The sequence below is a fragment of the Neovison vison genome, chromosome 6, assembly GCF_020171115.1.
Source record: "Neovison vison isolate M4711 chromosome 6, ASM_NN_V1, whole genome shotgun sequence".
NCBI classification, from domain to species: domain Eukaryota; kingdom Metazoa; phylum Chordata; class Mammalia; order Carnivora; family Mustelidae; genus Neogale; species Neogale vison.
Window position 1 is genome coordinate 129,944,943 of NC_058096.1, and position 24,844 is coordinate 129,969,786.

Consider the following 24,844-nt stretch of genomic DNA (forward strand, 5'->3'; position numbering starts at 1 on the left):
AGATGAATCGGGCAGATATGTTCCTCTGTTTTTTTAATTTATAATTTATTTAAGTTTGTATTATTTTCCCTAACATCAGAAGTGGAAACAACTATTAAGACTAACAACTAAATCAGGCAAGATGTTCTTTACTCCTATTTTTAAGGAAACACAGACAATAGAGTAGGAACTAGAGATGTTTATAATTTAGAAGGAAATATGCCTTCTTCATTTAACTTGGCTATTTAAAAGTTCAGAGATATTTCTTATTTAGTAAATGGAAAGTGTGTTAAGTGTCCATGATGAGAAACCTCTATTTTGGCCATTATATTCAGAAATAGAATTTTTACTTTTTTACTTTCTCTTTGGTTTTTACTTGATTTTAAGAAGTATAGTATGTATTTTACAATTCTTAGATTATTTTCCTAGGTCAGGAAACCATTACATGGGAAGAATCAGGAGATTGTAGGATAATGTAATCCTTTTTTTTTCTTTTTTTTTTAAAGATTTTATTTATTTATTTGACAGAGATGACAAGCAGGCAGAGAGGCAGGCAGAGAGAGAGGGGGAAGCAGGCTTCCCGCCGAGCAGAGAACCTGACGCAGGGCTCGATCCCAGAACCCTGGGATCATGACCTGAGCCAAAGGCAGAGGCTTTAACCCACTGAGCCACCTAGACGCCCTGATAATATAATTCTTAAGAGTATGGGTTTTGAAGTCAAAACTGGCTCTGTCACTTACTGAATATTCTTAAACATGTTACTTAACCTTCAGTGTCCTTATCTGTAAAGTGGATATAATAATATTAATGTGTTGGGATTGTTGAGAGGAATGGCTGACATGTTATAGAAAGAGCATAGTTTATGGGCACCTGGGTGGCTCAGGTTGATCGATTGCCTTCGGTTCCAGTCATGATCCCAGAGTCCCAGGATTAAGTCCCACATCGGGCTCCCGGCTCCATGGGGAGTCTGCTTCTCCCTCTGACCTTTTCTCCTCTCATGCTCTCTCTCTCTCTCTCTCTCTCTCTCTCTCAAATTAATAGTTTTTTTTTTAAAGAACATAGTTTATTGTGGTGCATATAGCAGATGTAGAATGACTAGTAATTGCCAATATCTGGAGGAGAGATTGGATGCTTAGCCTATTTTATTAATTTGAAAATATCTTTATTGTTATTCTAAGGTGATACTCACTGTAAAAAAAAAAAAAGGAAAGAAAGAAAATTTAAACAATTCAAAAAAGTATAAAGAAACAAGTAGTATTTTGAAAGACTGCCCTCCAGATATTTCTCTGAACTTACATACTTAGAGATATGTATGTAACATTCGACAAAATAAATAAATAAATAAATAAATAAATAAAATGGAGCCTGTCATTTAACATCCATGTTTACTCTAGATCGTGAAAGTTTTGTGAAGGTGAATATATTCTATTCACAGAGAGTAATGATCATCTTAAACTCAGATATTTCTCTTAGTTATTTGTTTTTAAAAATTTGGTTGTTTCAGATGGAGTTTTGATGAAACAGTGACTCATTTCATTTATCAAGGCCGACCAAATGACACTAACCGAGAGTATAAATCTGTAAAAGAAAGAGGAGTACACATTGTTTCAGAGCACTGGCTTTTAGAAGTAAGCAAGACTTTTTTTCCTTCCCTCTCTATTAAATGAGAATGTATACAAAAATTGTTTTGAAGACACAAACCAGTTTCCATGTAAGTAAACAAGTTTGATAACCTTAGTTAATAGTGCACACTTCATTTCTTTGGCATTAAAAACTTAAGATCAGTCCCTAAATACTTAACAACTCCTTAATGGGTACTCTTTCTGATTTCTCTGGTTCTTTTCACTAACTAAAAATTATGTGAAAGATAACATTACCGTAATTTAAGGAGAATTAATTTAGCATGCCAATGCAGTTTAGAACTATTTCTTTGCTTTCTGAATATTTCTAGAAGTATGAATGATTCCTTGGCAAAAGCAAGGAATGAATTAGATCTTATTCTTAAGTGTACATGACATTAAAATTAGAGCAATTTTGTCATTTGTATGATGGTATATTTCAGTATCACCTACTTTTCCAAACTTTAATTCTGCAAACTTTTGCCACCTTAGGATGTAATGTATTGGTTGTCCTTATTCTACTTCATGTAATTTATTCACTAAGATGTTTTTCAGTCCTGTTTAAAGCATGCCGTTGTATTGCAGTGTGCACAAGAGTATAAACACCTTCCTGAATCTCTTTATCCACATACTTACAATCCCAAAATGAGCTTGGATATCAGTACAGTGCAAGATGGCAGAGTCTCTAATAGTCGACTACTCTCAGTGGATTCGGCAACAAAGGATGATGAGGTAGATAATATGGATGACACATTTACCCCCTCCTTAAGCTGAATGTCTAATCATATGATGCTTTGAAATTTTATGCAGTGACTTGGTTTAAGACATTGTAACTTTTCTCCTTAAATAGCCAGATCATTTGCCTGTAGAAGAAAACGATATAGACAGTGTGGCCACCAGTAACAAAGAATTAGCAACATCAAATGGCGGTGGAAGGAGTGACTCTAAAGGAGGTAAAATATTTTAAATTACAAAAACAATTTGTTTACAAATATATTATCTTTCATACAGAATGCTTCCGTTGCATAGAAAAACAGTTGTTTTCTGTGTCGCTATAAAGCATGCGTTTGAGGATTGAATTAAAGTTCCATGCCAATCATTAAGTAATAATATACAGAGCTTTAGTGATTTGTAAGTGTCAAACTTGTGAAATCTGTGGAACTAGGTATTTTATGGAGGTAGTGTGATAGCCCTATTTTGCTAAAGGTAGGTGGGATTGGTGGTTTTGTGAAGATTTCTTCTTCAGTTCAGTTCTTTTCAGTAACTTCCAAAAAGCTTTGGTATATTATATATATGACATGTTTAAAGGTATGGAAGGATGCATGAAGAGTTTCTCCCACCCTTCCAATGTTTTTAGTTTCTTAAGTTTTTGAGTTATTAGAGTTGTTGTATGCATACATAATCATAAGTACATATGTTCTCCCCTTCTGCACTTTAAAAAATATATATAAAGGGTAGACATACTATATATGCTGTTTTACCCTTTGATCCTTATCTTTTTTGCTTAATAGTTTAACTTGCGGAGTGTTTGATTTTGGTACATGAGCTTCTTTGGTATTTTTCTTTTTTCTTTCCTCTTTTCTTTTCTTTTCTCTTTTTCAACTGTCTAGTATTCGTTGGGTTGACTGAGGAGAAGAAGAAGCTATAAAGCAACCAAAACTGATTATTTGAAGTTTTTAGGATTGCAGTCCAGGTGATATAGTCCACTGAAACTCCTCTAATTGCAGGCGGGGAGTACAGGCTTATAGAGGCAAAAAGCAGATGGCTATATAACTTGTTTTGAAAGAAATATGATTGGTGCTGTCAAAATTTGTTTGTTTGTTTTTACAATTTTATTTATTTGAGAGAGAGAGTGAGCGAGAGAGAGAGAAAGCACAAGCCTGGTGGGGGCAGAGGGAGAGAGAGGAGGAGGCTCCCCACTGAGCAGGGAGCCCGGTGTGGGATTTGATCCCAGCATCCTAGGATCATGACCTCAGCGGAAGGCAGACATTTAACTGACTGAGCCACCCAGTTGCCCCTGGTGGTGTCAGAGTTTGAACTGACTAATACAAGATTATCATTTGACTAACAGGTATTAACATCTCTCCTTCAGTTCAAAATAGAAGGATATGTTCTAGGAGGTGTTGGAGTTTGCAGTTGACAAGTCGCATTTGACAGAAGTTAGCAATTCATGGTGTTCTGGGAATTGAAACAGGAGACTGTGTGCTGGGCCTACTTCCTTAGCGTCCTTTGACTTTGTTTTAAGTAACTCTCTTAGCAGTGCTTCATTTTGAATCTTCTTTCACAACTGTGTGAATGGCCATTTAGCCTGTCCCTTTTGTGGGCAGCTAGTTTATTTCTGATTTCTTGCTATTACAAAGAGTGCTCCAATGAATAACTTTGTCTCTATATGTCCTATTTTTAATGGATTAATATTTTCTATTTTCCTTACTCATCTTATCCTACTAGAGCATTCCTTATGACTTATCTATTTGGTTAGTCCCACTCAGTTCATTCCAAAAATATTTAATTTAGTGCCTCTTTCTATATTTAATCTACAAGGAAACCAAAGGTAAATATACTGTGGTCTGCTTTCAAGGACCACAGGGGAAAAATCATATATGTTAATTCCTGTAGTGCACCTCAGAGTGTGGTACATAACACAGGAGAGGGTGACAAGCAGGCAGAGAGCTCTACAAAAAGGATAATCACCAGGTCTTAGCAGTGTGTCTTAGTAGAACTTCTTGATTTTTTTCATACGCAGTTATCCTGGTAAGGACTGCCTTTGTGTTCTGCAGTATTTGCTGTATTCTGCAGTATTCCTAGTCTTAGTGCATTACTATAATGTGTAGTAAGTATTCAATAAATGTCAGTAAATTTGTGTTCAGCCAGATCTAGACAAAACCGTTAATGTGTATGAGATGCGATAAAAAAGAAACTTAAAACAAGAGAAAAAACTTAATTGTTTATGTGTTTTCAAGCTCTGACACAGACCTTGGAGATGAGAGAGAACTTTCAAAAGCAGCTGCAGGAGATAATGTCTGCAACATCAATAGTGAAACCCCAAGGGCAGAGGGCTTCTCTTTCAAGAAGTGGTTGTAACAGTGCTTCTTCAACGCCTGATAGCACTCGCTCTGCCCGCAGTGGGCGAAGCAGAGTCCTGGAAGCACTGAGGTATGTACCTGTCACTGATGGTGGAAAGGAGTGACTCTGACTTGAGAGAAAGGTAGTTCATTATTTAGGTTCCTACTGCCTCAGTTCCATGAGTTAAGCCTAATTTTGCACCTTTCAGCGGGGGGAGAGGGGAGGGGGATTGCGATCTGTAAAGCCAAAGATTAGACTATCAGGATCAGGAAAAGTGTTATACACTGGGCTTTGTTTAGCGCAAACTAAATATATTATGTATTGGTTGTGTGGCCTTTTACTGGCTCGCTTTTCCTTCCTCTCGGGCTTTTTCTCCTTCCCTCCCTTTTTCCAAGCAGTTCTAGAATTCTTACTTTGGGATAGGAAGCAGACAAGGGTTTGTTCCATACCAAGCAACTGCTTTCACGTTGTGGTATGATTAATATTTTTTATTACCCCCCTGAGAAATGATTTTAAGATCCAGTTTGCCTCATTTGCAATGGATTCAATCAGTAATTCTCTCTGTTCTGTCATGTTAGTGTTAAATAATATTAGTTCTAAATTAAAGTTATTTCTTACTAGAACTACATGTATTTTGTATACATGTGGCTTTTTATTTACTATACTTCAGATCATGTGTTGTCATTACAGAGACCCTAAATCTTGTGCCAAGTCAGAGTAGATAATTAAACTCAGAATAAAAGGCTATCTTCCTTGTATTTGAGGCAAATGAACTGTGGGAGTGCCATCAGCTTTGGTAAATTAAATTTGCTAAGATTCCACTTATATGTATATACATAGAAGGAAAATAGTTGGAATTATATTTACTCTTGTGAAGTTGCTAAAAATTATGACATAAAACACACTTCACTCTAGTTCAGTATGGCTGCTCTATCTTAGACTCTAGGAAGTTTGTTTACCAAGAACCAAAGGGACCTTCTTTTAAGGCAGATTTTATAGTACTAATTATAGTTTTTATTATTTCAAGTGATAAAAATACAACATCTCATAAGCAAAGTAACCAGTTTTCTGAACATTTCCTTGTTTCCTTTCCCTAAGTCTGTATAATTAGAAGAAATTCCATTTTTAAATACGGCAATCATTTTAGAATTTTAAAACAATTTCTTGACAATAAACTTTCCGCTTTGAAGTTTTAAATAAATGGAAATTTAGTCAAAAATGGTGCTTCCTTTTTTAACTAAAATATTTTGTCAGTTTCTGGAAGAAATATTTTAAAAAGAAAAAATGTCCCAAAGTGCATTTACTCAATATTTGAGGTAGCTTACTCTTTGCGGGCATATAAAGGTGAGCCTCAAATTTGCCATCTACCTTATGGAATTTATGAGTATAGATTTTGTTGTAGTTAACTGTTTATCAAAATTGTCGCTTTTATTCCTTAGGCAGTCACGTCAAACAGTACCTGATGTCAACACAGAGCCCTCCCAGAATGAACAGATCATTTGGGATGACCCAACAGCCAGGGAGGAGAGAGCAAGACTTGCCAGCAGTCTGCAGTGGCCTAGTTGTCCCACACAGTATTCAGAGCTTCAGGTTGACATTAAAAAACTGGAGGACTCTCCTTCCCAGGAGGCTTTACGTGACTCAGAAATTGCTAAACAGGGTAATGAGAAGAAATCTATTCATTTGTTTTATAAGTACTTGTTAACTTCTTAAAAATAGATAAGCATATCGCAGTTCTCTGAATTACACATGCAAACAAACAAAAAAAAAACTTGCTAGATATTTCTGATTTCTGTTTAAATATAAGAGAAAAATTACTATGAATTGAGGTAACTTGTTAGTAAAATTGAAAAATATATTTTGGTTCTTAAATTTGGAAATTGAGGATTGGGCAGTTTTTTCCATAGTTTTCCCTATTGTTCTTCCTCTCATTCTCATCCTTTATTTGTATCATTAATGTTTGTTTTCTTCCCAGTCATCTTATTTTCATCTAAATCTTCTAAATTCCTCCCAGCAGGTACCTACATTTGTTCTTTGGATTTGTATGTGTTCCCAGTTTTTTCCCCTTAGGCTTTACCTTGAAGACAAATTGATTCCTGTCTTTCATCTTTGGTCATCTTTTTCCCCCCCATTTTCTCGTATCACATGGTTATGTCTCTGCCCTAGGTAGATTTTCTCCAAGTGTAACATGACTTTCATTTTACAAATTTGGGTTACATTGTTCTGATGAAAGCCGGGTAGTTAAAAGGTTGGGAGGGGCACCTGGGTGGTTCAGTGGGGTAAGTCTCTGCCTTCTGCTCAGGTCATGATCTCAGGGTCCTGGGATGGAGCCCCCCATCAGGCTCTCTGCTCGTCAGGGAGTTGGCTCCCCCCTGCCCTGCCTGCCTCTCTTTCTACTTGTGATCTCTCTCTGTCAAATAAATAAATAAAATTTTTAAAAATAAATAAATAAAGGGTTGGGAGGAGCCCACAGATAACACCACTTGCCTTTTTAAAAAACTAAGTAATTGCATTTATTTATAAGCTCTAGAGATAGGCTACTTCTTTTTGCATGTACTTTTCACACCAGAATTTGTGTTTAATTTCATCTTGGTTAAGACAGATGAGAATATTTGCCTCACTTTGTTCTTAGTCGTATTTGGATAACATCACACTGCAGCATTTTATTGCCCTCAGCTGTGTGTGATCTCGGAAGCGTGTGTGTGACTGAAGCTCCAAAACCCCCGATCTCTGAAGAACTGGAAACACCGGTAAAAGACAGCCACCTGATCCCTACACCTCAAGCGCCCAGTATTGCCTTCCCCCTCGCCAACCCACCAGTGGCTCCACACCCTAGAGAGAAGGTTAGTTTATCCTTAGTGTGATGAAAACCTTTTTGATATTGCTATTATGCTGCATTAGAAATTTGCTGGTACCACTATTAAGAGTTCGCAAATGTTGAAAACTGCATTTCTCTGCATCCTGTTATTTCTGTATTTGATAAGTCAAAAAACTAAAAATGTCACTTAAAAGAACCATGTACCTGATTGATAACCTTTTTAATGTTAATTTTTTCTAAAATAAAACTCTTTCATTTCAGATTATAACAGAGGAAACACATGAAGATTTAAAAAAACAGTATATATTTCAGTTGTCATCTCTGAATCCTCAAGAACGTATTGATTATTGTCATCTGATTGAAAAACTAGGTACAAGTATTTTAAGTCAAAAATGTAACCTTCCTTGGAAGTCAGTGTAGTTGATGTCATTTGTAAGATGTACAAATTGAGAAAAAAAAGATGGATGGGACACCTGGCTGGCTCAGGTGGTAGAGCATGTAGTTCTTCTTCTTGGGGTCATGAGTTTGAGCCCTATGTTGGGTGTGAAGTCTACTTAAAATAAAAAAATCAAATAAAAGATGGGTAACTTTAAAAAAAAAAAAAAAAAAAAGAAGGGCGCCTGGGTGGCTCAGTGGGTTAAGCCACTGCCTTCGGCTCAGGTCATGATCTCAGGGTCCTGGGATTGAGTCCCGCATCGGGCTCTCTGCTCAGCGGGGAGCCTGCTTCCTCCTCTCTCTCTCTCTGCTGGCCTCTCTGCCTACTTGTGATCTATCTCTCTCTCTCTCTCTCTCTCTCTGTCAAATAAATTAATAAATAAATCTCAAAAAAAAAAAAAGAAGAAGAAGATGGATAACTTGTCCTGGGTGGTATGTATTGACTCAGCATTAGAACTTTGACTTTTTATACTTCTAAATCTAAAGTCACTGGGTCATACGATTTAAAGATTTAAATTGAAACCAATCATTAAAATGATTTAAGAGTCTCTTTTGCTGCCTTGAGCTTTTGTTCCTTGATGAAATCATTGAAATTACAGACTTAAAATACAACTGCATTTTTGTGAAGCTGAAGGTATGGTAATACCCAGAGAGGAGCTCCTTCTTAGGTAACATTCTTACTCAATTATTATCAGACTCCATCTGACATCCTGGAAGCAGCATACTAGACAGGTAACCTGGTGCTTGCTCTAAGCAGTACTGTCCAATATAAAGAGAGCAAAGGCCACTAATTTTAAACTTAGTAGTAGCCACAATTTAAAAAGGAAAAAAAAGTGAAATTAATAAAGCATATATTTTATTTAACCTTTACATGAAGTATGTTCAACATGTAATCAATATAAAATATCAGTGACATTTTGCCCTTGTAGCACATCTAAGTTTAGTCTGGCTATGCTTCAGGTGTGTGACAGCCATGTGTGGCTAATGGCTACTGTATTGGACAAAGTAGCTCTACAGAATTAAGGAACATATAAGGGGAGAACTCAATCTGACAGCTTCGTATAGAGGAAACATTAAATAATGGTTGTTTTCAATGACGGCCCTGAGTCGTCAAGAAAAGATTAAATGTTACTTAGTGCTGTCCTGTTAAGAATGTGGAAAACTAGACTATGGACTCCGAAAAACAATCTGAGGGGTTTGAAGTAGCGGGGGGGTGGGAGGTTGGGGTACTGGGTGGTGGGTATTATGGAGGGCACAAATTGCATGGAGCACTGGGTGTAGTGAAAAAATAATGAATACTGTTTTTCTGAAAATAAATAAATTTATTTTTTAAAAAAAATAAGGAAAAAATGTGGAAAACTATGATAGTTTTTTTTTTTTTAATATTTCTGTCAAATACAGTCATACAGTTGAGAAGCTGTGTTTCTTGGAAACTAGACTCATGTGGAACACTGTTTCCTGGTCCCCCAGTCAATTAGAGTTATAAGTCAAAATTGTTCAGCTTTACCTAGAGCTTCCAGAACAGAAGAAGCTGCTTCATTTGCCTGTTTCCTGTATTTTGTTCCATCCCTGTAAACTCTGGACAAGAGTAATATCAACAGAGAATTGTCTAGAAGAAGATAGAGAAGAGAGGCGGATGAGGACAGATTGTGCTGTAATTGAGTCTTGAGTAGAAAGGTTTTGATACTAGAATGTGCTCCCCCTGCTTGTCCTTGTTCGCTCTCTGTCAAGTAAATAATTTTTTTAAAAATATATTTTATAATAGTATATATATGTGAAGTAAAATAACCATCAGTCAAGGCTTTTCAGGTTATTTGGTGCATTTTATTTATAAATAATTTTATGCTGAGTTGACATGTTTTTCCTAGGAAGAAGTTAAGAATTCAGTTTTTCTCTACTTTAGGTGGACTAGTAATAGAGAAACAGTGCTTTGATCCCAATTGCACACACATTGTTGTGGGACATCCACTTCGAAACGAGAAGTATTTAGCCTCAGTGGCAGCTGGGAAATGGGTGCTTCATCGCTCCTATCTGGAAGCATGCCGGACTGCTGGACACTTCGTACTGGTGTGTATTCAAGTTAATATGAAGAATCATTTTTCATTAAAAGTAATTGTCCTAATAATTGATTCTAGCATCTACACTGACCGTTCATATAATTGAAATAACCAAATATGACCAATTAGATGATACCAATTTTATACGGTTCACATTAACAAAGCAAAAAAATTCAGAGATCACAGTCTTAGATTCTCAGTTATATCAGTTTTGTTTAATTTTAATCTGGGTTTGTTTGTTTGTTTCCTCTTTGGAATAACAGAAAATTTCAGGATTACCTCATTGTAAGCTTTTATCTTTACTGCCAGCCCATTAAATATTAAATTGTCTGGGGACATCTGGGTAGCTCAGTCAGTTAAGCATCTCATCTGCCTTCTGCCCAGGTCATGATCCCATGATCCCAAGTCCTGAATTGGCTGCTTGTTTAACAGGGAGCCTGCTTCTCCCTTAGCCCCTCCCCCCTGCTCCTGTTCTTGCTTCTTGCCTGCTCACTCTGTCTCTGACAAGTAAATAAAATCTATTTTTTTAAAATGTTCTTAAGAGAACATTTTTTTAAAAATATTAAATTGTAATATTTTGGTCCCTAACTAACCATCATAGTAATATCTAATTAAATGTCAGAATACTTGACCCTCCCATGAAGCCAAATTAATGTCTATTTCCTTTCTCTGTGCTCATAAATTGATGCTTATTTAGTGCTCTGTATTTATAACAATTGAATGTGTAGCTTTTAACTCTTACATGATTATGGACTCCTTGAGGACATATTGTAGGACCAGATCCAAGTGTATTGTACTAATTGTCTAGGAAGAAGACTATGAATGGGGAAGTAGTTCCATACTTGATGTTTTGACTGGAATCAACGTTCAACAACGAAGACTAGCACTTGCAGCAATGAGGTGGAGGAAGAAACTCCAGCAAAGACAAGAATCAGGCATTGTTGAGGTATTAACTTAATATATGGTGATAGGAACAGCATTCAGTGTCATGACTATTACAGATTTTAATTTTAAGAGAATATGCTTATTAACAAAATAAGGATGTACTACTTGTCTTTTATGCTTTGTTGATATACTTAGTTTGGGCATTCTAAATTGGGCTTACTGTTAATTCCTAATTCTTTTAATCATGATTGAGAAGGAGATATATATAACGTTGATGGCTCTTTTAAGAGAATATGTGTAAGTGGGGCTCCTGGGAGGCTCAGTTGGTTAGGCATCCAGTTCTTGCTTTCAGCTGAGGTCATGATCTCAGGGTGATGAGATCAAGCCCTGCCATCGAACTCCTCGCTCAGATGGGAGTCTGCTGGAGAGTCTCTCTCCCTCTCCCCCCACACTGTGCATGTGAGTGCTAGCACATGCTGTCTCTCAAATACATAAATCTTTTTTTAAAAAAGTAAAAAGAAATGGTAAAAATAATTTAAATATATGTGTAAAATGTGATCCATACTCTATTTCTTCCAAAGACTCTTCAGCATCTACCTTCAGGGGTTCTTAACATGGGATCCACTGACTCTCCTGAAGGGGTTGTAGATCAGACTCAGGAGGGCTGTTTATACGCTTTGGATGGGGCAGGAGAATAAATCCTTATTTTTCCTCATCTCTAATTGAAAACATTTCCTTTTATTATAGAAGTCTATAACAAATCACAAACTTTTAATAGTACCTATGATTTTACCCCAACAGAAATATATCTTTGCTTTGCATTATAATTCCAAGCATCTTGAGATATTGCTTACGTTCACTTTTTTTTTTAAGATTTTTTTTTAATTTATTTGACAGACAGAGATCACAAGTAGGCAGAGATAGATGAGGGGAAGCAGGCTCCCTGCCGAGCAGAGAGCCCAATGTGGTGCTTGATCCCAGGACTCTAGGATCATGACCCGAGCTGAAGGCAGAGGCTTTAATCCACTGAGTCACCCAGGCGCCCCTATGTTCACTTTTTTTAAATTGAAATATGGTTGATACACAGTGTTACATTAGTTTGAGGTGCGTAACAGATTTGACAACTATATATTATTCTTAACACAAGTGTAGCTACCATCTGTCTTTACCACTTTAAAATTATAATAGCTATCCAGCCACCATTAGGTCTTTAATTCATTAATACAGAAGCACACCTATTATGTCACAAATTTGTAAATATTTTGATTATTTTTAATAAAATTTTTTTTGTAATTCTTTACACTTCATGTTAAAACCAGTATTTTAAAACATTGTTCATATGACAGAAATTACATTTCAATAAAGCTGTTTCTTTAAAAGAATTATTTACAGAACAGGTCCATAGGTTTCACTGGGCTGTCAGAGGGGTCCGTGGCTCACAAAAATGTTAGAAACCCAAGTTAAATAATCTTGTGTATTGTATGCTTAGCTCTCTACTGTGTCCAAGCTCTTCTTAGCCTTAATTCCCTTCTTTTAGAGTAATTCCACTGGCTTTTGTTGATTGTAATTCCTTAGTGAGATATTTTATAGTTCTGATTGAAAATAGTAAATATTTTCAAGAGAAATATAATGGGGGTGTCATCTAATCTGAGAAGTTGTGCATTAAGTTCTACTCTGGATTAATTATAAGAAAAAGTACAAGAAAAGACTAGACAAAAGTGAAGTTGCTTTGTTTTATGTTAATCATTAAAACATTTTCCTTCATTCCTCAAGTATTTATTGATGGCCTACTGTGTGCCGAACACCATGGCTATGTGTTTCACAGTATTCTGACCAGAGACAGTTACCGCTGTGGCAGATGGTAAAGGTTATAAGATTATTTGTTGACATAAAACTAAATTTATAGATAAAATAATGTATTTTTTGCATTTATTTCCCAAATAATTTCAACCCTGATTATTTTTTCATTTGTAGGGGGCATTTAGTGGGTGGAAGGTTATCTTATATGTTGACCAATCCCGAGAAGCAGGATTCAAACGCCTTCTTCAGTCAGGAGGAGCAAAGGTTTGTATTGAGTCAACTTGAAGAATTTTTTTACACAAATTATTTTCCAACCAAGATTGCTATGATCAGTTCTTGATTTTCAGTACTTTGTCAGATGGCGGTCCTTAAGTACAGATTATACAGCTGAATACTTTGGGGCATCCATAGATTGTGATGCTTCTTACTGTTTTTTCTTTAGGTACTGCCTGGTCATTCTGTACCTTTATTTAAAGAAGCCACACATCTCTTTTCTGACTTCAATAAACTGAAACCAGATGACTCAGGGGTTAATATAGCAGAAGCTGCGGCCCAAAATGTGTACTGCTTGAAAACAGAGTACATTGCTGATTATTTGATGCAGGTTTGTAAGATTTTGTCCTTGATCTCCTCATCACCAGAGATAGGCTGATCTGCATAGGGATGTGACTACATAACAAAACCCTTGGGTTGTTTATTTTAATAGAATGTTCAGCTCCAGTTGTGCTCTATACAATCCCTTTCAGTTTTATTCTATTTTTTATAATAATGAATACATATGTAAATATTTAGCTTGGAGTTAAACGAGGCAGGTATAAAAATCTAGGTACCTGTGAAAGTCTTAAAAGTGCCCAATATAATGTTGGAATATTGCTTTTCACAAATAGCTTAAGTTTTTATTTGAATGGACAAAGAAAAATCTTTGTCCTAAACACCTAAAATACCATTAGGAATCACCAAGGTATGATACATGATAATAAATGTCTTACTACAAAGGATTTCAAACATAATGGTATAGAAATAAGGGGAAGCCAAAATTCAGCCTGCTGTATAATTTTTGCTGTTTGTGTTTGGGAGTTTTTCAGGATATATAGAAAGAATGGCTAAAACGTAAACAATGAAATTTTTGTCATAAAGCAGTGGGATGTACTGATTAGGAATCAATAAGCCAATACTAACTGCTAGAACCACCTAAATAACTTTTTTAAAAGCTCAAGTTATTTTTTTCTCTGCTTTTCTCAGGGTTGTATTGTGTGTCAGGCACTAGATGTCTGGAGGAATGCAGTTGGGGAGTGGGCTGCTCTGTATTTCTACATCTGAGCTCATCATTGCCTACCTAGCTCTCAGATGTAGGTCAAAACAGAACACTTCTGTGGGGGCAAAGCAGCAGACTAGGGAAGGGAGTGTAGTGACTTCATGTTCAAGTTCATGGTCAAGATAAGCCAAGCACAAGTAAGACTCTTGAGATAGAGCCACCCCAGTGTTCTGACCTCAGGATAAATGCAAGGGGGTGAGGGGGGGACATTAATTAAAAAGCTGGGTGCAGTGGCTGCAGGGATCTTGGTAATGACAGCGTTCAACATGTCCTTAGCCACACTGCTCCTGGATGGTCACCCTCTACTTCAAACTGATGTCCTCCCAGGATCTCCATTCACCATTCTTTCTCTTCTCATTTGGATCTCCTGTTTCTGTATGTCATGTCATCCTGATCTGCTCTCATTAGTTGAAGGTCATCTTGTAGTAACTTCTTGAGAAAGCTCATGGGAGATAAACTGAGATTTTTCTATGTGTGAAAATTATTTTTTCTATGATTACATTTCTCTTATCATTTGGATGGGCATCAAATTCTGGGTTGGAACCTATTTTCTCCTTAGACTTCTGATCGCTTATCTCCTTCTAGTATTGCTGTTGAGTAGTTAAAGCCATTTTGATTTATAATCTCTTATGTGTAACTGTAATCTATTAGGAAGCTCTTTTTGTCCCTAGTTTTGAGATTTCAAAATGATAGACTATCATGAGGGTCTCATTATTATGCCACACATGGTAGGCCTCTTCTGGTTTGGTAACTTGTGTCTTTTAGTTCTGGGAAATCTTGAATTATTTTAATAATTTTTTTTCCTTCCACTTTGTTTTCTCTAGTACTTCTGCTACTTGTATATTGGATTTTCTTATTTCATAACTATTTTTAATCTTCACTTTTTGAGAGGTTCCCTCAGTTCAGTCTTCTTTTATCAGGTCTTCATTTTGCTATCATGTTTTTAATAAGACCTTTTTTATTTTTTGAATTTACATTTTAGTATTTTAATAACACCTTTTTTGTTTCATAGATGTAATACCTTCTCCTGGATCTCAAATGATTTACTGATTTTTTTTTTAACTTATTCCAGTATATTCTCTATCCACTAAGCTGCATTTTCCTCTTTCTTTGGGTCTTTATCTTCCATATTAGAGGAAGTTATTAGATTAAGAGTAGAGGATAAAAAACTGATTGGAAGTACTGAGCACACAGTTGGGTCTTGGCAGTTTTGATCTGGATGCAGTAGTCTTGGTGGTCTAGTTGTTGGGGATTGTCTTCTGGGTTCATACTTGGGTGTACTTCTTGAATTGTTTCAATTTATCCAAAGAGGAGTCTTCCAGTCTGCCTGAAGGAGGAATCTGGGCACCTTTTTTTTTTTAATTGAGATATAATGACATAGGACATTAATTTCAGATGTTCAGCATAACAGTTGTGTGTATTCATGACTGTATATGCAAAATTATCATCATACATAATGACAGATTTTCTTTCTTGTGATTGAGTCTTTTAGCAACTTTAAAATATACCATACAGTCTTAACTGCTGTACTCACCATGTTGTATATTACATCCTCAGGATTATTTATTTTATAACTGGAAGTTTGTACCTCTTGTTCACCCTTATCCATTTCCTCCAGCCCTCACACCCTGCATCTGTCAACCCCATCAGTTCTTTGCATCTATCCTGTTTGGGGTTTGGGAGGGGGTTGTTGTTTTGTTTTGTTTTGTTGTTTTATCTTTAAGATTGTATTTATTTATTTGACAAAGAAAGCACAAACAGGGAATGCAAGAGGGAGAAGCAGGCTCCTTGCTGAGCAGGGAGCTCAGTGTAGCACTTGATCCCAGGACCCTGGGATCATGACCTGAGCCAAAGGCAGATGCTTAAGCTACTGAAGCACCCAGGCACCCCTGTTTTTTATTTTAGGTTCCATGTGTAAATGAAATCATCTAGTACTTATCTTTCTTTTTCTGACTTATTTCTCTTAGCATCATGCCATCGAGGTCCATCCATATTGCTGTAGTTGGCAGGGTTTCCTTGGCTGAAATATTTTTTATGGTTGATTAATCCATTTGTGTGTGTGTGTGTATGAGTATGAATTTTCTTCATTCATCTGTCAGTGAACACTAAGTTTTTCATATCTTGGATATTAAAGGTTGAATTTATCATAGTGTTAATAGTTTCAGATGTGCAATATAATGATTCAGCAATTGTGTACATTGCTCAGTGCTCATCAGACTAAGTGTACTCTTGAGGTATGTTTTTTAATTTTTTGAAGAAAAAAATAATGGCTGCATCAGTTTACATTCCCACTAAAAGTACACATCCTCATCAACATTTTTTGATAATAGCTATTCTAACATGTGTTAGGTAATATCTCATTATGATTTTGATTTGCATTTCTTTGACGATTAGTGATGTTGAGCACCTTTTCATATACCTGTGACCATCTGTCTTTGGGAAAATGTCTATTCAGGTTCTCTGCCCTTTTTTTTTTTTTTTTAAAGATTTTATTTCTTTATTTGACAGATCACAAGTAGGCAGAGAGGCAGGCAGAGAGAGAGGGGGAAGCAGGCTCTGGCTGAGCAGAGAGCCCGATGCAGGGCTCTATCCCAGGATCCTGAGATCATGACCTGAGCCAAAGACAGAGACTCAATCCACAGAGCTACCCAGGTGTCCCTCTCTGCCCATTTTTTAATCAGATTGTTCGGGATATTAACCCCTATCTGATAAATGATTTACAAATATTTTCTCCCTTTCTTAAGTTGCCTTTCCTTTTGCTGATGGTGTCCTTTGCTATGCATGAGCTTTTTAGTTTGAGATCTTCCCACATGTTCATTTTTGCGTTGCCTTTCATTTTGGTGTGAAATCCAAATAATTTTTACCAAGACCAATGTCAAGGAGCTCATGACGTATGTTTTCTTTTGGTTTTATGGTTTCATGTATTAGGCCTTTCATCCAAATCTTTTTTTGTTTTTTTTAAAATATTTTATTTATTTATTTGACAGAGAGAGAGAGATCACAAGCAGGCAGGGAGGCAGGCAGAGAGAGAGGGGGAAGCAAGCTCCCCGCTGAGCAGAGAGCCCAATGCGGGGCTCAATCCCAGGACCCTGAGATCATGACCTGACCCGAAGGCTCAGGCTTAACCCACTGAGCCAACCAGGCACCCCTTTCATCCAAATCTTAATTCATTTTGAGTTTATTTTTGTATATGGTTTAAGATAGTGGTCCTGTTTCAGTATTTTGCATGTAGCTATCTAGTTTTTCCAACACCACTTATTGAAGAAACTGCTCTTCCTGTTCTATGTTCTTGGCTCCTTTTTAATTGATTGTGTATACCTGGGTTTATTTCTGGGTTTTCTGTGCTGCTGATCTATGTGTCTGTCTGTGTGCTAGTACCATACTGTTTGGTTACCATAGGTAAATAGAATTTAATGTGTCTGTCTGTGTGCTAGTACCATACTGTTTGGTTACCATAGGTAAATAGAATTTAATGTGTCTGTCTGTGTGCTAGTACCATACTGTTTGGTTACCATAGGTAAATAGAATTTAAAATCAGGGAGCATGATGCCTCCAGCTTTGTTATCCTTTCTCAAGATTGCTTTGGCTATTTGGAGTCTTTGTGATTCCATACAAATTTTAAGATTGTTTTTTCTACTTCTAGAAAAAATGCCATTGGAATTTTGTTAGGGATTGCATTGAACCTGTAGATTGCTTTGGATAGTATGGACATTTCAATAGTGTTAATTCTTCCAGTCCATGAGCGTGGAATATCTTTCCACTTATTTGTGTCATCTAGTTTTCAGTATACAAGTGTTTTTATCTCCTTGATTAAATTTGTTCCTAGGTATTTTATTCTTGATGCAATTGTAAATGGGATTTTCCTTTATATTTGAAATGGCTTTCTTTTAAAAAGGGTATCATTGGGTCTTGCTTTTTTATTCTTTAGTCCATCATGTAATTATTAGTATGATTGGATTTAGGATTTTTTGCAGTTTTCAATTTGTTTCTATTCTTGTATTCTTCCTTTCTTGCCCTTTTTTTTGGTTGGAGGCAGGATGCGTTTTGCTTTATAGATTACAATATACTTAACTTTTTATGGTCTAGCTAGAATGATATTGTGCCACTTCGCACAGAATGTAGAAATCTTGCAGTCACATAGGTTCCTTTACTTCCCCTGTCCTTTAAACCAGGGGCCAGTAAACGGTAGCCCACAGGTCAAACCCTGTCCACTGCCTGTGTTACTAAGTTTTACTGGCACACAGCTCTGTTCACTCATTTATGTGTTCTCTTTTCTGCTTTTGCACTCCCACAGCTGGCCTGAGTAGTTGCAACAGAGACTGTCCCAGACAGCCTGAAATATTTAATGTCGGGTCCTTCAATGTAAAGCAGGGACCAGCAAACTTTCTGTAGTTTGTTGTATATTTTCCATCGGTCTCTTACAGTTCCACAGAACAGTGTTCTGCCTTAAAGCAAAACTTGCTTAGGGGCACCTGGGTGGCTCAGTGGGTTAAGCCTCTGTCTTCGGCTCGGGTCATGGTCCCAGGGTCCTGGGATCGAGCCCCGCGTGGGGTTCTCTGCTCAGCGGGGAGCCTGCTTCTCCCTGTCTCTCTGCCTACTTGTGATCTCTCTCTATGGCAAATAAATAAATAAAATCTTTAAAAAAAAAAAAAAAAGCAAAACTTGCTTAAACAGTACTATGTAGGGCACCTGGGTGGCTCAGTGGGTTAAAGCCTCTGCCTTCGGCTCAGGTCATGATTCCCGCGGTCCTGGGATCGAGTCCCGCTTTGGGCTCTTTGCACAGCAGGGAGCCTGCTTCTCTCTCTCTGCCTGCCTCTCTGCCTACTTGTGATCTCTGTCTGTCAAATAAATAAATAAAATCTTTAAAAAAAAATCTTATGTATTTCGAGGGAATTAAAAGGAATAATGCAGTCATATTTATCCTCTCTGGTATCAATTTTCAATTTTCCTTCATTCCAAAACTTTGATTTCTAGTTTTTTATTTGATTTTATGGGACCAATTCTGGTTTTCTTTTATTTGAGAGTGTCTATTTTACCTTTATGCTTGAAGGATTTTTTTTTTTTTTTTTTTTTTGTAGGGCATAGGATTTAGGGTTGATAAAGTTTTTTCTTCTACTAAAGATTCCACTTTCTGCTGGCCTCCATTGCTTCTGAGAAGAAGTCAGTAGTAATTTGAATTCTTCTTCTGTATGCAATGCAGTATCTGATTTTTTTTTTTTTTTCTGGCTGTTTCATCTTTGATTTTCAACATTTATGGTACTTCCAGGTGTGGTTTCTTTATATTAATCCTGCTTCATGTCTACAGGGTTTCTTCAGTCTGTAAACTTCTCTTTCACCAAATTTGAGAAGTTTTTTGTTGTTGTTGTTGTTGTTGTTTTAAAGATTTTACTTATTTGACACAGAGAGAGATCACAAGTAGGCAGAAAGGCAGGCAGAGGGGGAGGGGGAAGCAGGCTCCCCGCTGAGCAGAGAGCCCGATGTGAGGCTCGATCCCAGGACCCCGAGACCATGACCCCAGCTGAAGGCAGAGGCTTAACCCACTGAGCCACCCAGGTGCCCCAAATTTGAGAAGTTTTGATCATTACTTCTGCTCCATTCTTTCCTAATTTAATCACTCATACCTTTTGAAACTGTCCCACGGGTCCCTCAGGCCATGGTTACTTTGTTTGCAATCATTTTTTTGTTTTTTTAATTCCTATTTATCTGCCTCCAACTTCACTAATTTTTGTTATTTTTATTCTATTCTTAAGCCTATTCCATGAGATTTTTTAATTAGATATTAAAATTTTTTTTACATCTAGAATCTGTTCTTTTTTATAGTTTCTATTTGTCTGCTTTTTCAAGGATAAGAGCTGCTTTAGTATCATTGTCTACTATTTCCAACATCTGGGTCATGAGCAAGATGTGCTGCTTTTATTTGGAGGTAATTTTAGCTTTACATGCAATTGTAAGAAATAATACAGTTCCCCCAGTGGATAACATCTTGCAAAAACAGAGTACAATATTAAAACCAGGATGTCAACCTGATACAATCCTCCTTTCCCCACTCCTTTCCCCTCTGATTTCCCCACTCCTTTCCCCTCTGATTTCCCCACTTCTACTTCATGTGTCTGCCACCACAGTCAAGACACAGAACAGTCTGTCACTACAGCAATCTTTCATTTTGCCTTTTCTTAACTACACCCACCTCCTTCCCTTCATTCTCTTCTCCCAGTGGTCTTTTATACCAGTTAATCACTAATCTGTTGTCAGTTTCTTTAAATCTTAAAATGAATCAATATAGTGTATTTTTTTTTTTTAGCAAAATTATCTTGAGAATCATTGAGGTGTTGCTTGTATCAGTAATTTTTTTACTTTTTATTGCTGAACAGTTCAGATATACTACAGCTTAACCATTAATGTATTGAAGGACGTCTAGGTTGTTTCTACTTTGGAACTATTATGAGTAAAGCTGCTATGAACATTTTTTGCACAGGTTTTGTGTGAAAATAAGATTTGATCGCACTAGGATAAATTCCTAAGTTGTGTGTGTCCAGAGTGGTCATAATTTACATTCCTACCAATACAAGTGATCCAGTTTTTCTGTACCCTAACCTACATTTGTCACTTTATTTTAGCCATTTCAGTATGTCATAATCTCTCATTGTGGTTTTAATGTGCAGTTCCATGGAATGCCTTTGGTGTGCTTCCTAAATGTCAGGGTAGTTGCTTTTCATATATTTGGGTCAGAAGTCGTCATCAGGGAAGAGTTGAATCAAAAGGCACTTACCCAGTATTTTGTGATTCATTTTCATGTTATCCAGTCTGCCATCTTGCTAGAAAATTAAGTTTTATCACACTTGTAAATAAGGAGGGGAAAGGTCCTTTAAGGTTGGAATGTGGTTGTGAGGAAGAGAAGTGCAAGGGTTTTTTGTTGTTGTTGTTTTTTAAGGTTTTATTTATTTATTTATTTATTTATTTAACAGACAGCGATTACAAATAGGGAGAGAGGCAGGCAGAGAGAGGGTGGGGAAGCAGGCTCCCTGCTGAGCAGAGCACCCGATATGGGGCTTGATCCCAAGAATCTGGGATCATGACCTGAGCTGAAGGCAGAGGCTTTAATCCACTGAGCCACCCAGGTGCCCCAAAAGTGCAAGGATTTTAGAGGCAGTGTATGAATTTTTGCTTTGCTACCTGCCAGTTATAAAAAAAGGTTAAATAACATATCTTATTGTAAAATAAGGAATAACTAATAGCTATCTCACATGTTTTAAGATTAAATAGAAAAGATTTTTAAAAATTGAGAATATAAGGTGTCACATCTTAACCATACTTTACAAATGAAACCATTATCAAGATCTAACTGGCCCAATTCCACCTGAGCTATACATTTTTTTCTGATAAAAGGTGAGATTTTGTCATACCGGTTCTGTTCCCTAAATGTGATGTGCTAAGTAGCATACCTTAAAAGACCAATTTTAAGTTTTTCTGGTTAAAGAGCACAGTCAAGGAAAAAAAACAAGCATTTTTTTTTCCTCTTTTATAGGAATCCCCTCCTCGAGTAGAAAATTACTGTCTCCCAGAAGCAATTTCGTTTCTTCCAAATAATAAGGAACCTGGGCCTGGATTATCACAGAAGAGGAAAGCTCCTACAGAGAAAAATAAAATCAAAAGACCTAGAGTAAACTAATAATGTTTACTCTTCAGTCACCAAACATTAGTATTTTAACTATAAAGCCTGATTGTTACTGTCCTGGATTTGCATAGTAATTTAAAGACAAGTGTCTGAAGAAGAATTCAGCTTCAGAGTGTCATGATGACCTTGCTTGTAGTTTTTAACACCTGAAATTTTAATCACTGAAATATTAACTGTTTTACCTGAAATAACAACAAAATACAAAGCCTTAGCTAGCTTGTCATTAAAGTGCTTGAAGGTGTATGGGGCTGATTATTTATTTTCTTGTAAATATCTGAGACTGTAGCTTAGTGGAAGTTTTAGTAAGGTGATAGATTTTGCCTTAAGATGTCCGCTTTAATTTGTAACAATAAGGAAGTTGTCAATTGGGATTTATTCATAATTTCCCTGATTCTTCTCACCCCTTTCCCTCTTTTTAACAGGAGCCTGAGTACAAGGTTTAATGAGGAACTGAGGCTTTAAACTTAAATATGTGTGAGTGTATATATGTATATGCATGCTTGTACAGATCTCCATGATGTTTGCCAAGTTTGGGCGCCCAAACTTGGAAAATAAAGACAGTAAAGAATAAAAGTGACTCATACAAGTTCAGCTAAGTTTTTAAATGCAGAGTATTCTGGTGTCCATTCTCTTGTTGAAGCATTAAATGATTGTAAGATTTAGTTTGAAAAGCAAATTGCTGGGGCACCTGGGTGGTACAGATGGTTGAGCATCTACTCTTGGTTTCAGCTCAGGTCCTGGGATCAAGTCCCAAGTCAGGCTCAGGGCTCAGCACAGAGTCTGCTTGGATTCCCTGTCCTTTTCCCTCTGCCCCCCTCCCTCCCTAAAATAACTTAAAAAACAAAACTCAGTGAATTGCTAGTTATATTTCGGATGTTTGTTACTTACGTAGGATATTCTGTTCCTGGGTTAAAAACCCTTTTATTGGAACTACAAAATTGCATTAGCCTTTATTAATCTAAATGTAAACACCAAATACTACATGTGTTACTACAGTCCTGGAAATGTAAGGCTACCTCATTTTGCTGAAAGGAGGAACCAGAATCAGAACCATGATTTTGATGTAAATGGTCCCATTTCATGACTCTTTGAAAGGCAAACTCAAGTGGCAAAGGGTTGAAATTCTTAACCTGGACACAAAACCCTTCAAGTTTTTAGTCAGATCTTCCTCTAAATAGAGAGAAATAGTAGTGGGGATTATCCCGGCCCTTCAGAGGTTTTGGCTTTGAACTAAATTCACAGCTCAGGACAAAAAGTCCTACACAGCCAAATAGATAGCATTGTCATGGAGCCATGCCCCATCCCCAAACAAAAACACCCAATCTGCTTTTACCAGGGCCATTTTGTGTGAGTGGAGTCTTTTCACTGGCAGTTTGCAGTAAGTTTCCCTGAATTTCATCCTTTAAATTCTTTGAAATAGTCACTACTGTTCAAAACGATTTCAGGTGCACTCTTTTAAAGAAATTGTTAGATCCTTTTTCTCTCTAGCCCAGATAAAATTACATAATGTACCATTTTCTTTTCTGCCAAGATTATGAACTGTTTTGTTTTTTTCAGTCAGTTCTTAAATAAATAGTTTATAATTTTAAGACTCCAGCTCTCACCGGCTCCTCCTGATTATTTAGAATCTCTACATCAACCATTTCAAGCTTTGGCTTCCAAAGCTTGAATGCAAGGCCTTACATGCAAATAGTTCTAAGCATGGGAAGTTCCCTCATTTAAGAAGGAAAGAAAGCGTTCCTTGATTATTCTTAGTTTCTCCTCAGAATTGCTACAGTATTTCAATGTGACACTTCAATTAGAATCTTACATTCCTCTGTGGGTTTTTATGTGCATCAGTCTGATGGCCAACATTCCATAATTCAACAAATATTCCTTAGCATATATGTAGTATGTGGGATTCAGGAGCAAACCACCTTTAGAAAGCATACTTTCTCACAGAGATTAGAGAGGCAGGATCTGTATTACAGACTGAACTGTGCTGCACACACATACGCAGATTCAGAGGTTACAGCCTAATCCCCATAGTGACAAACTGGAGATAGGGCTTTTAGGGAGGTAGTTAGGTTAAGCAGGATTGTACAGCTGGGGGCCCTAATTCAGGCAGCTCATGCAGGACTAATAAATATTACAGCGCAAAGATTCTTAACCGGGGGCCATCGTGGCTAGAATAGGCATGGGCACAGTTTGGTATACGTGCATTTTCAGGGCAGAGCTCAGTTTTACAACTCAGGTCTGTGACTTACCACCCAAAAGAGACAAACCACTGTTACAATCTAAATCTGTCTAAGTCTAAATCTAAATCTAAACATTTCACCCAACAGTGCTTTAACACACATCGCTTTATATCAGGAGTTGGCAAACTTTTCTGTAGAAGTCCAGATAGTCAACATTTTAAGCTTTGTGAGCTGGGTCTTTGTGGTATTGCGTCCCAGCCATTCTTAGCTCAAAGCCATACAAAAATGGGCAGTGGGCCATAGTATGCCGATTCCCACTCTGTAATCCTAAAAAGACTTTTTAATCTGGATCTGTCAACAAAGTTAAGCCAACCAGCTCTGTTTCCACATCTCAGCATAAACCTCACCTCTAGTGCAGCAACCCAGGATCAGGAGGGAATTTGTGACCCCAAGCTTCTCTCTAAAAGGTAAAGGGTTTGAACCCCACATCTGGCACCCTTTTAAGACCTGCCCCTCAGAGATGAGCTCCCAAAACATCTAGCTTTGAAAGCCAAAGGGGCTTGCTTCCACGAGCCCACATGGCAACGGGAATCCGAGAAACAGCTTCTAAGGGCTGACATGGACCCATCCACTCTGGAGCCCAGAGCAGATGCAGCTGAAAAGTGCCCCGACCTTTTGTGAGAGAGGCCTAGTTAGCTTATCTTAAAGCTTCAGCCTGAGGGGCAGGCATCCAATTGAGGAAGGACCTACTTAAATACAGTCCAAAGTCTTGAGGCCTGGCAAGCGCCATCTTGCGCTCTCCCTCTGCCACACTCCCAGCCACTACTATTTCCCGGAAGGGAGTTTGTTCACACGTTTGGTGCTCTGTTTTAATGTCTGGTGCCCCAGTTTTTGCAGCAGCTGCCACCCAGAGAACACCTCTTGATCACCTGGCTCCTGTGGGATGGTAACAAAAGCAAAAACCGTTCTTAATTGGTTCTTGCCTCAGCAACTGAAATTCGGCTTCAGGCTTCTTGTGAAG

General features: G+C 37.3%; 1 protein-coding gene across 4 annotated transcripts in view; it reads left to right on the forward strand.

Moving 5' to 3' along the window:
• Window positions 1-22,223, forward strand: part of TOPBP1 (DNA topoisomerase II binding protein 1) — a 68,364-nt gene extending 46,141 nt beyond the window's left edge. For 3 of the 4 annotated variants that reach the window (XM_044252336.1, XM_044252337.1, XM_044252338.1), the window contains 12 exons: window positions 1,484-1,607; window positions 2,184-2,330; window positions 2,449-2,551; window positions 4,559-4,751; window positions 6,101-6,321; window positions 7,338-7,504; window positions 7,741-7,849; window positions 9,818-9,981; window positions 10,780-10,917; window positions 12,831-12,920; window positions 13,099-13,260; window positions 21,497-22,223. In XM_044252336.1, coding sequence (XP_044108271.1) covers window positions 1,484-1,607; window positions 2,184-2,330; window positions 2,449-2,551; window positions 4,559-4,751; window positions 6,101-6,321; window positions 7,338-7,504; window positions 7,741-7,849; window positions 9,818-9,981; window positions 10,780-10,917; window positions 12,831-12,920; window positions 13,099-13,260; window positions 21,497-21,640 — 1,762 coding nt within the window. In that variant the 3' untranslated portion in view covers window positions 21,641-22,223. The other variant, XM_044252339.1, reaches the window with a different exon arrangement.
• The last annotated feature ends 2,621 nt before the right edge of the window (window positions 22,224-24,844 follow it).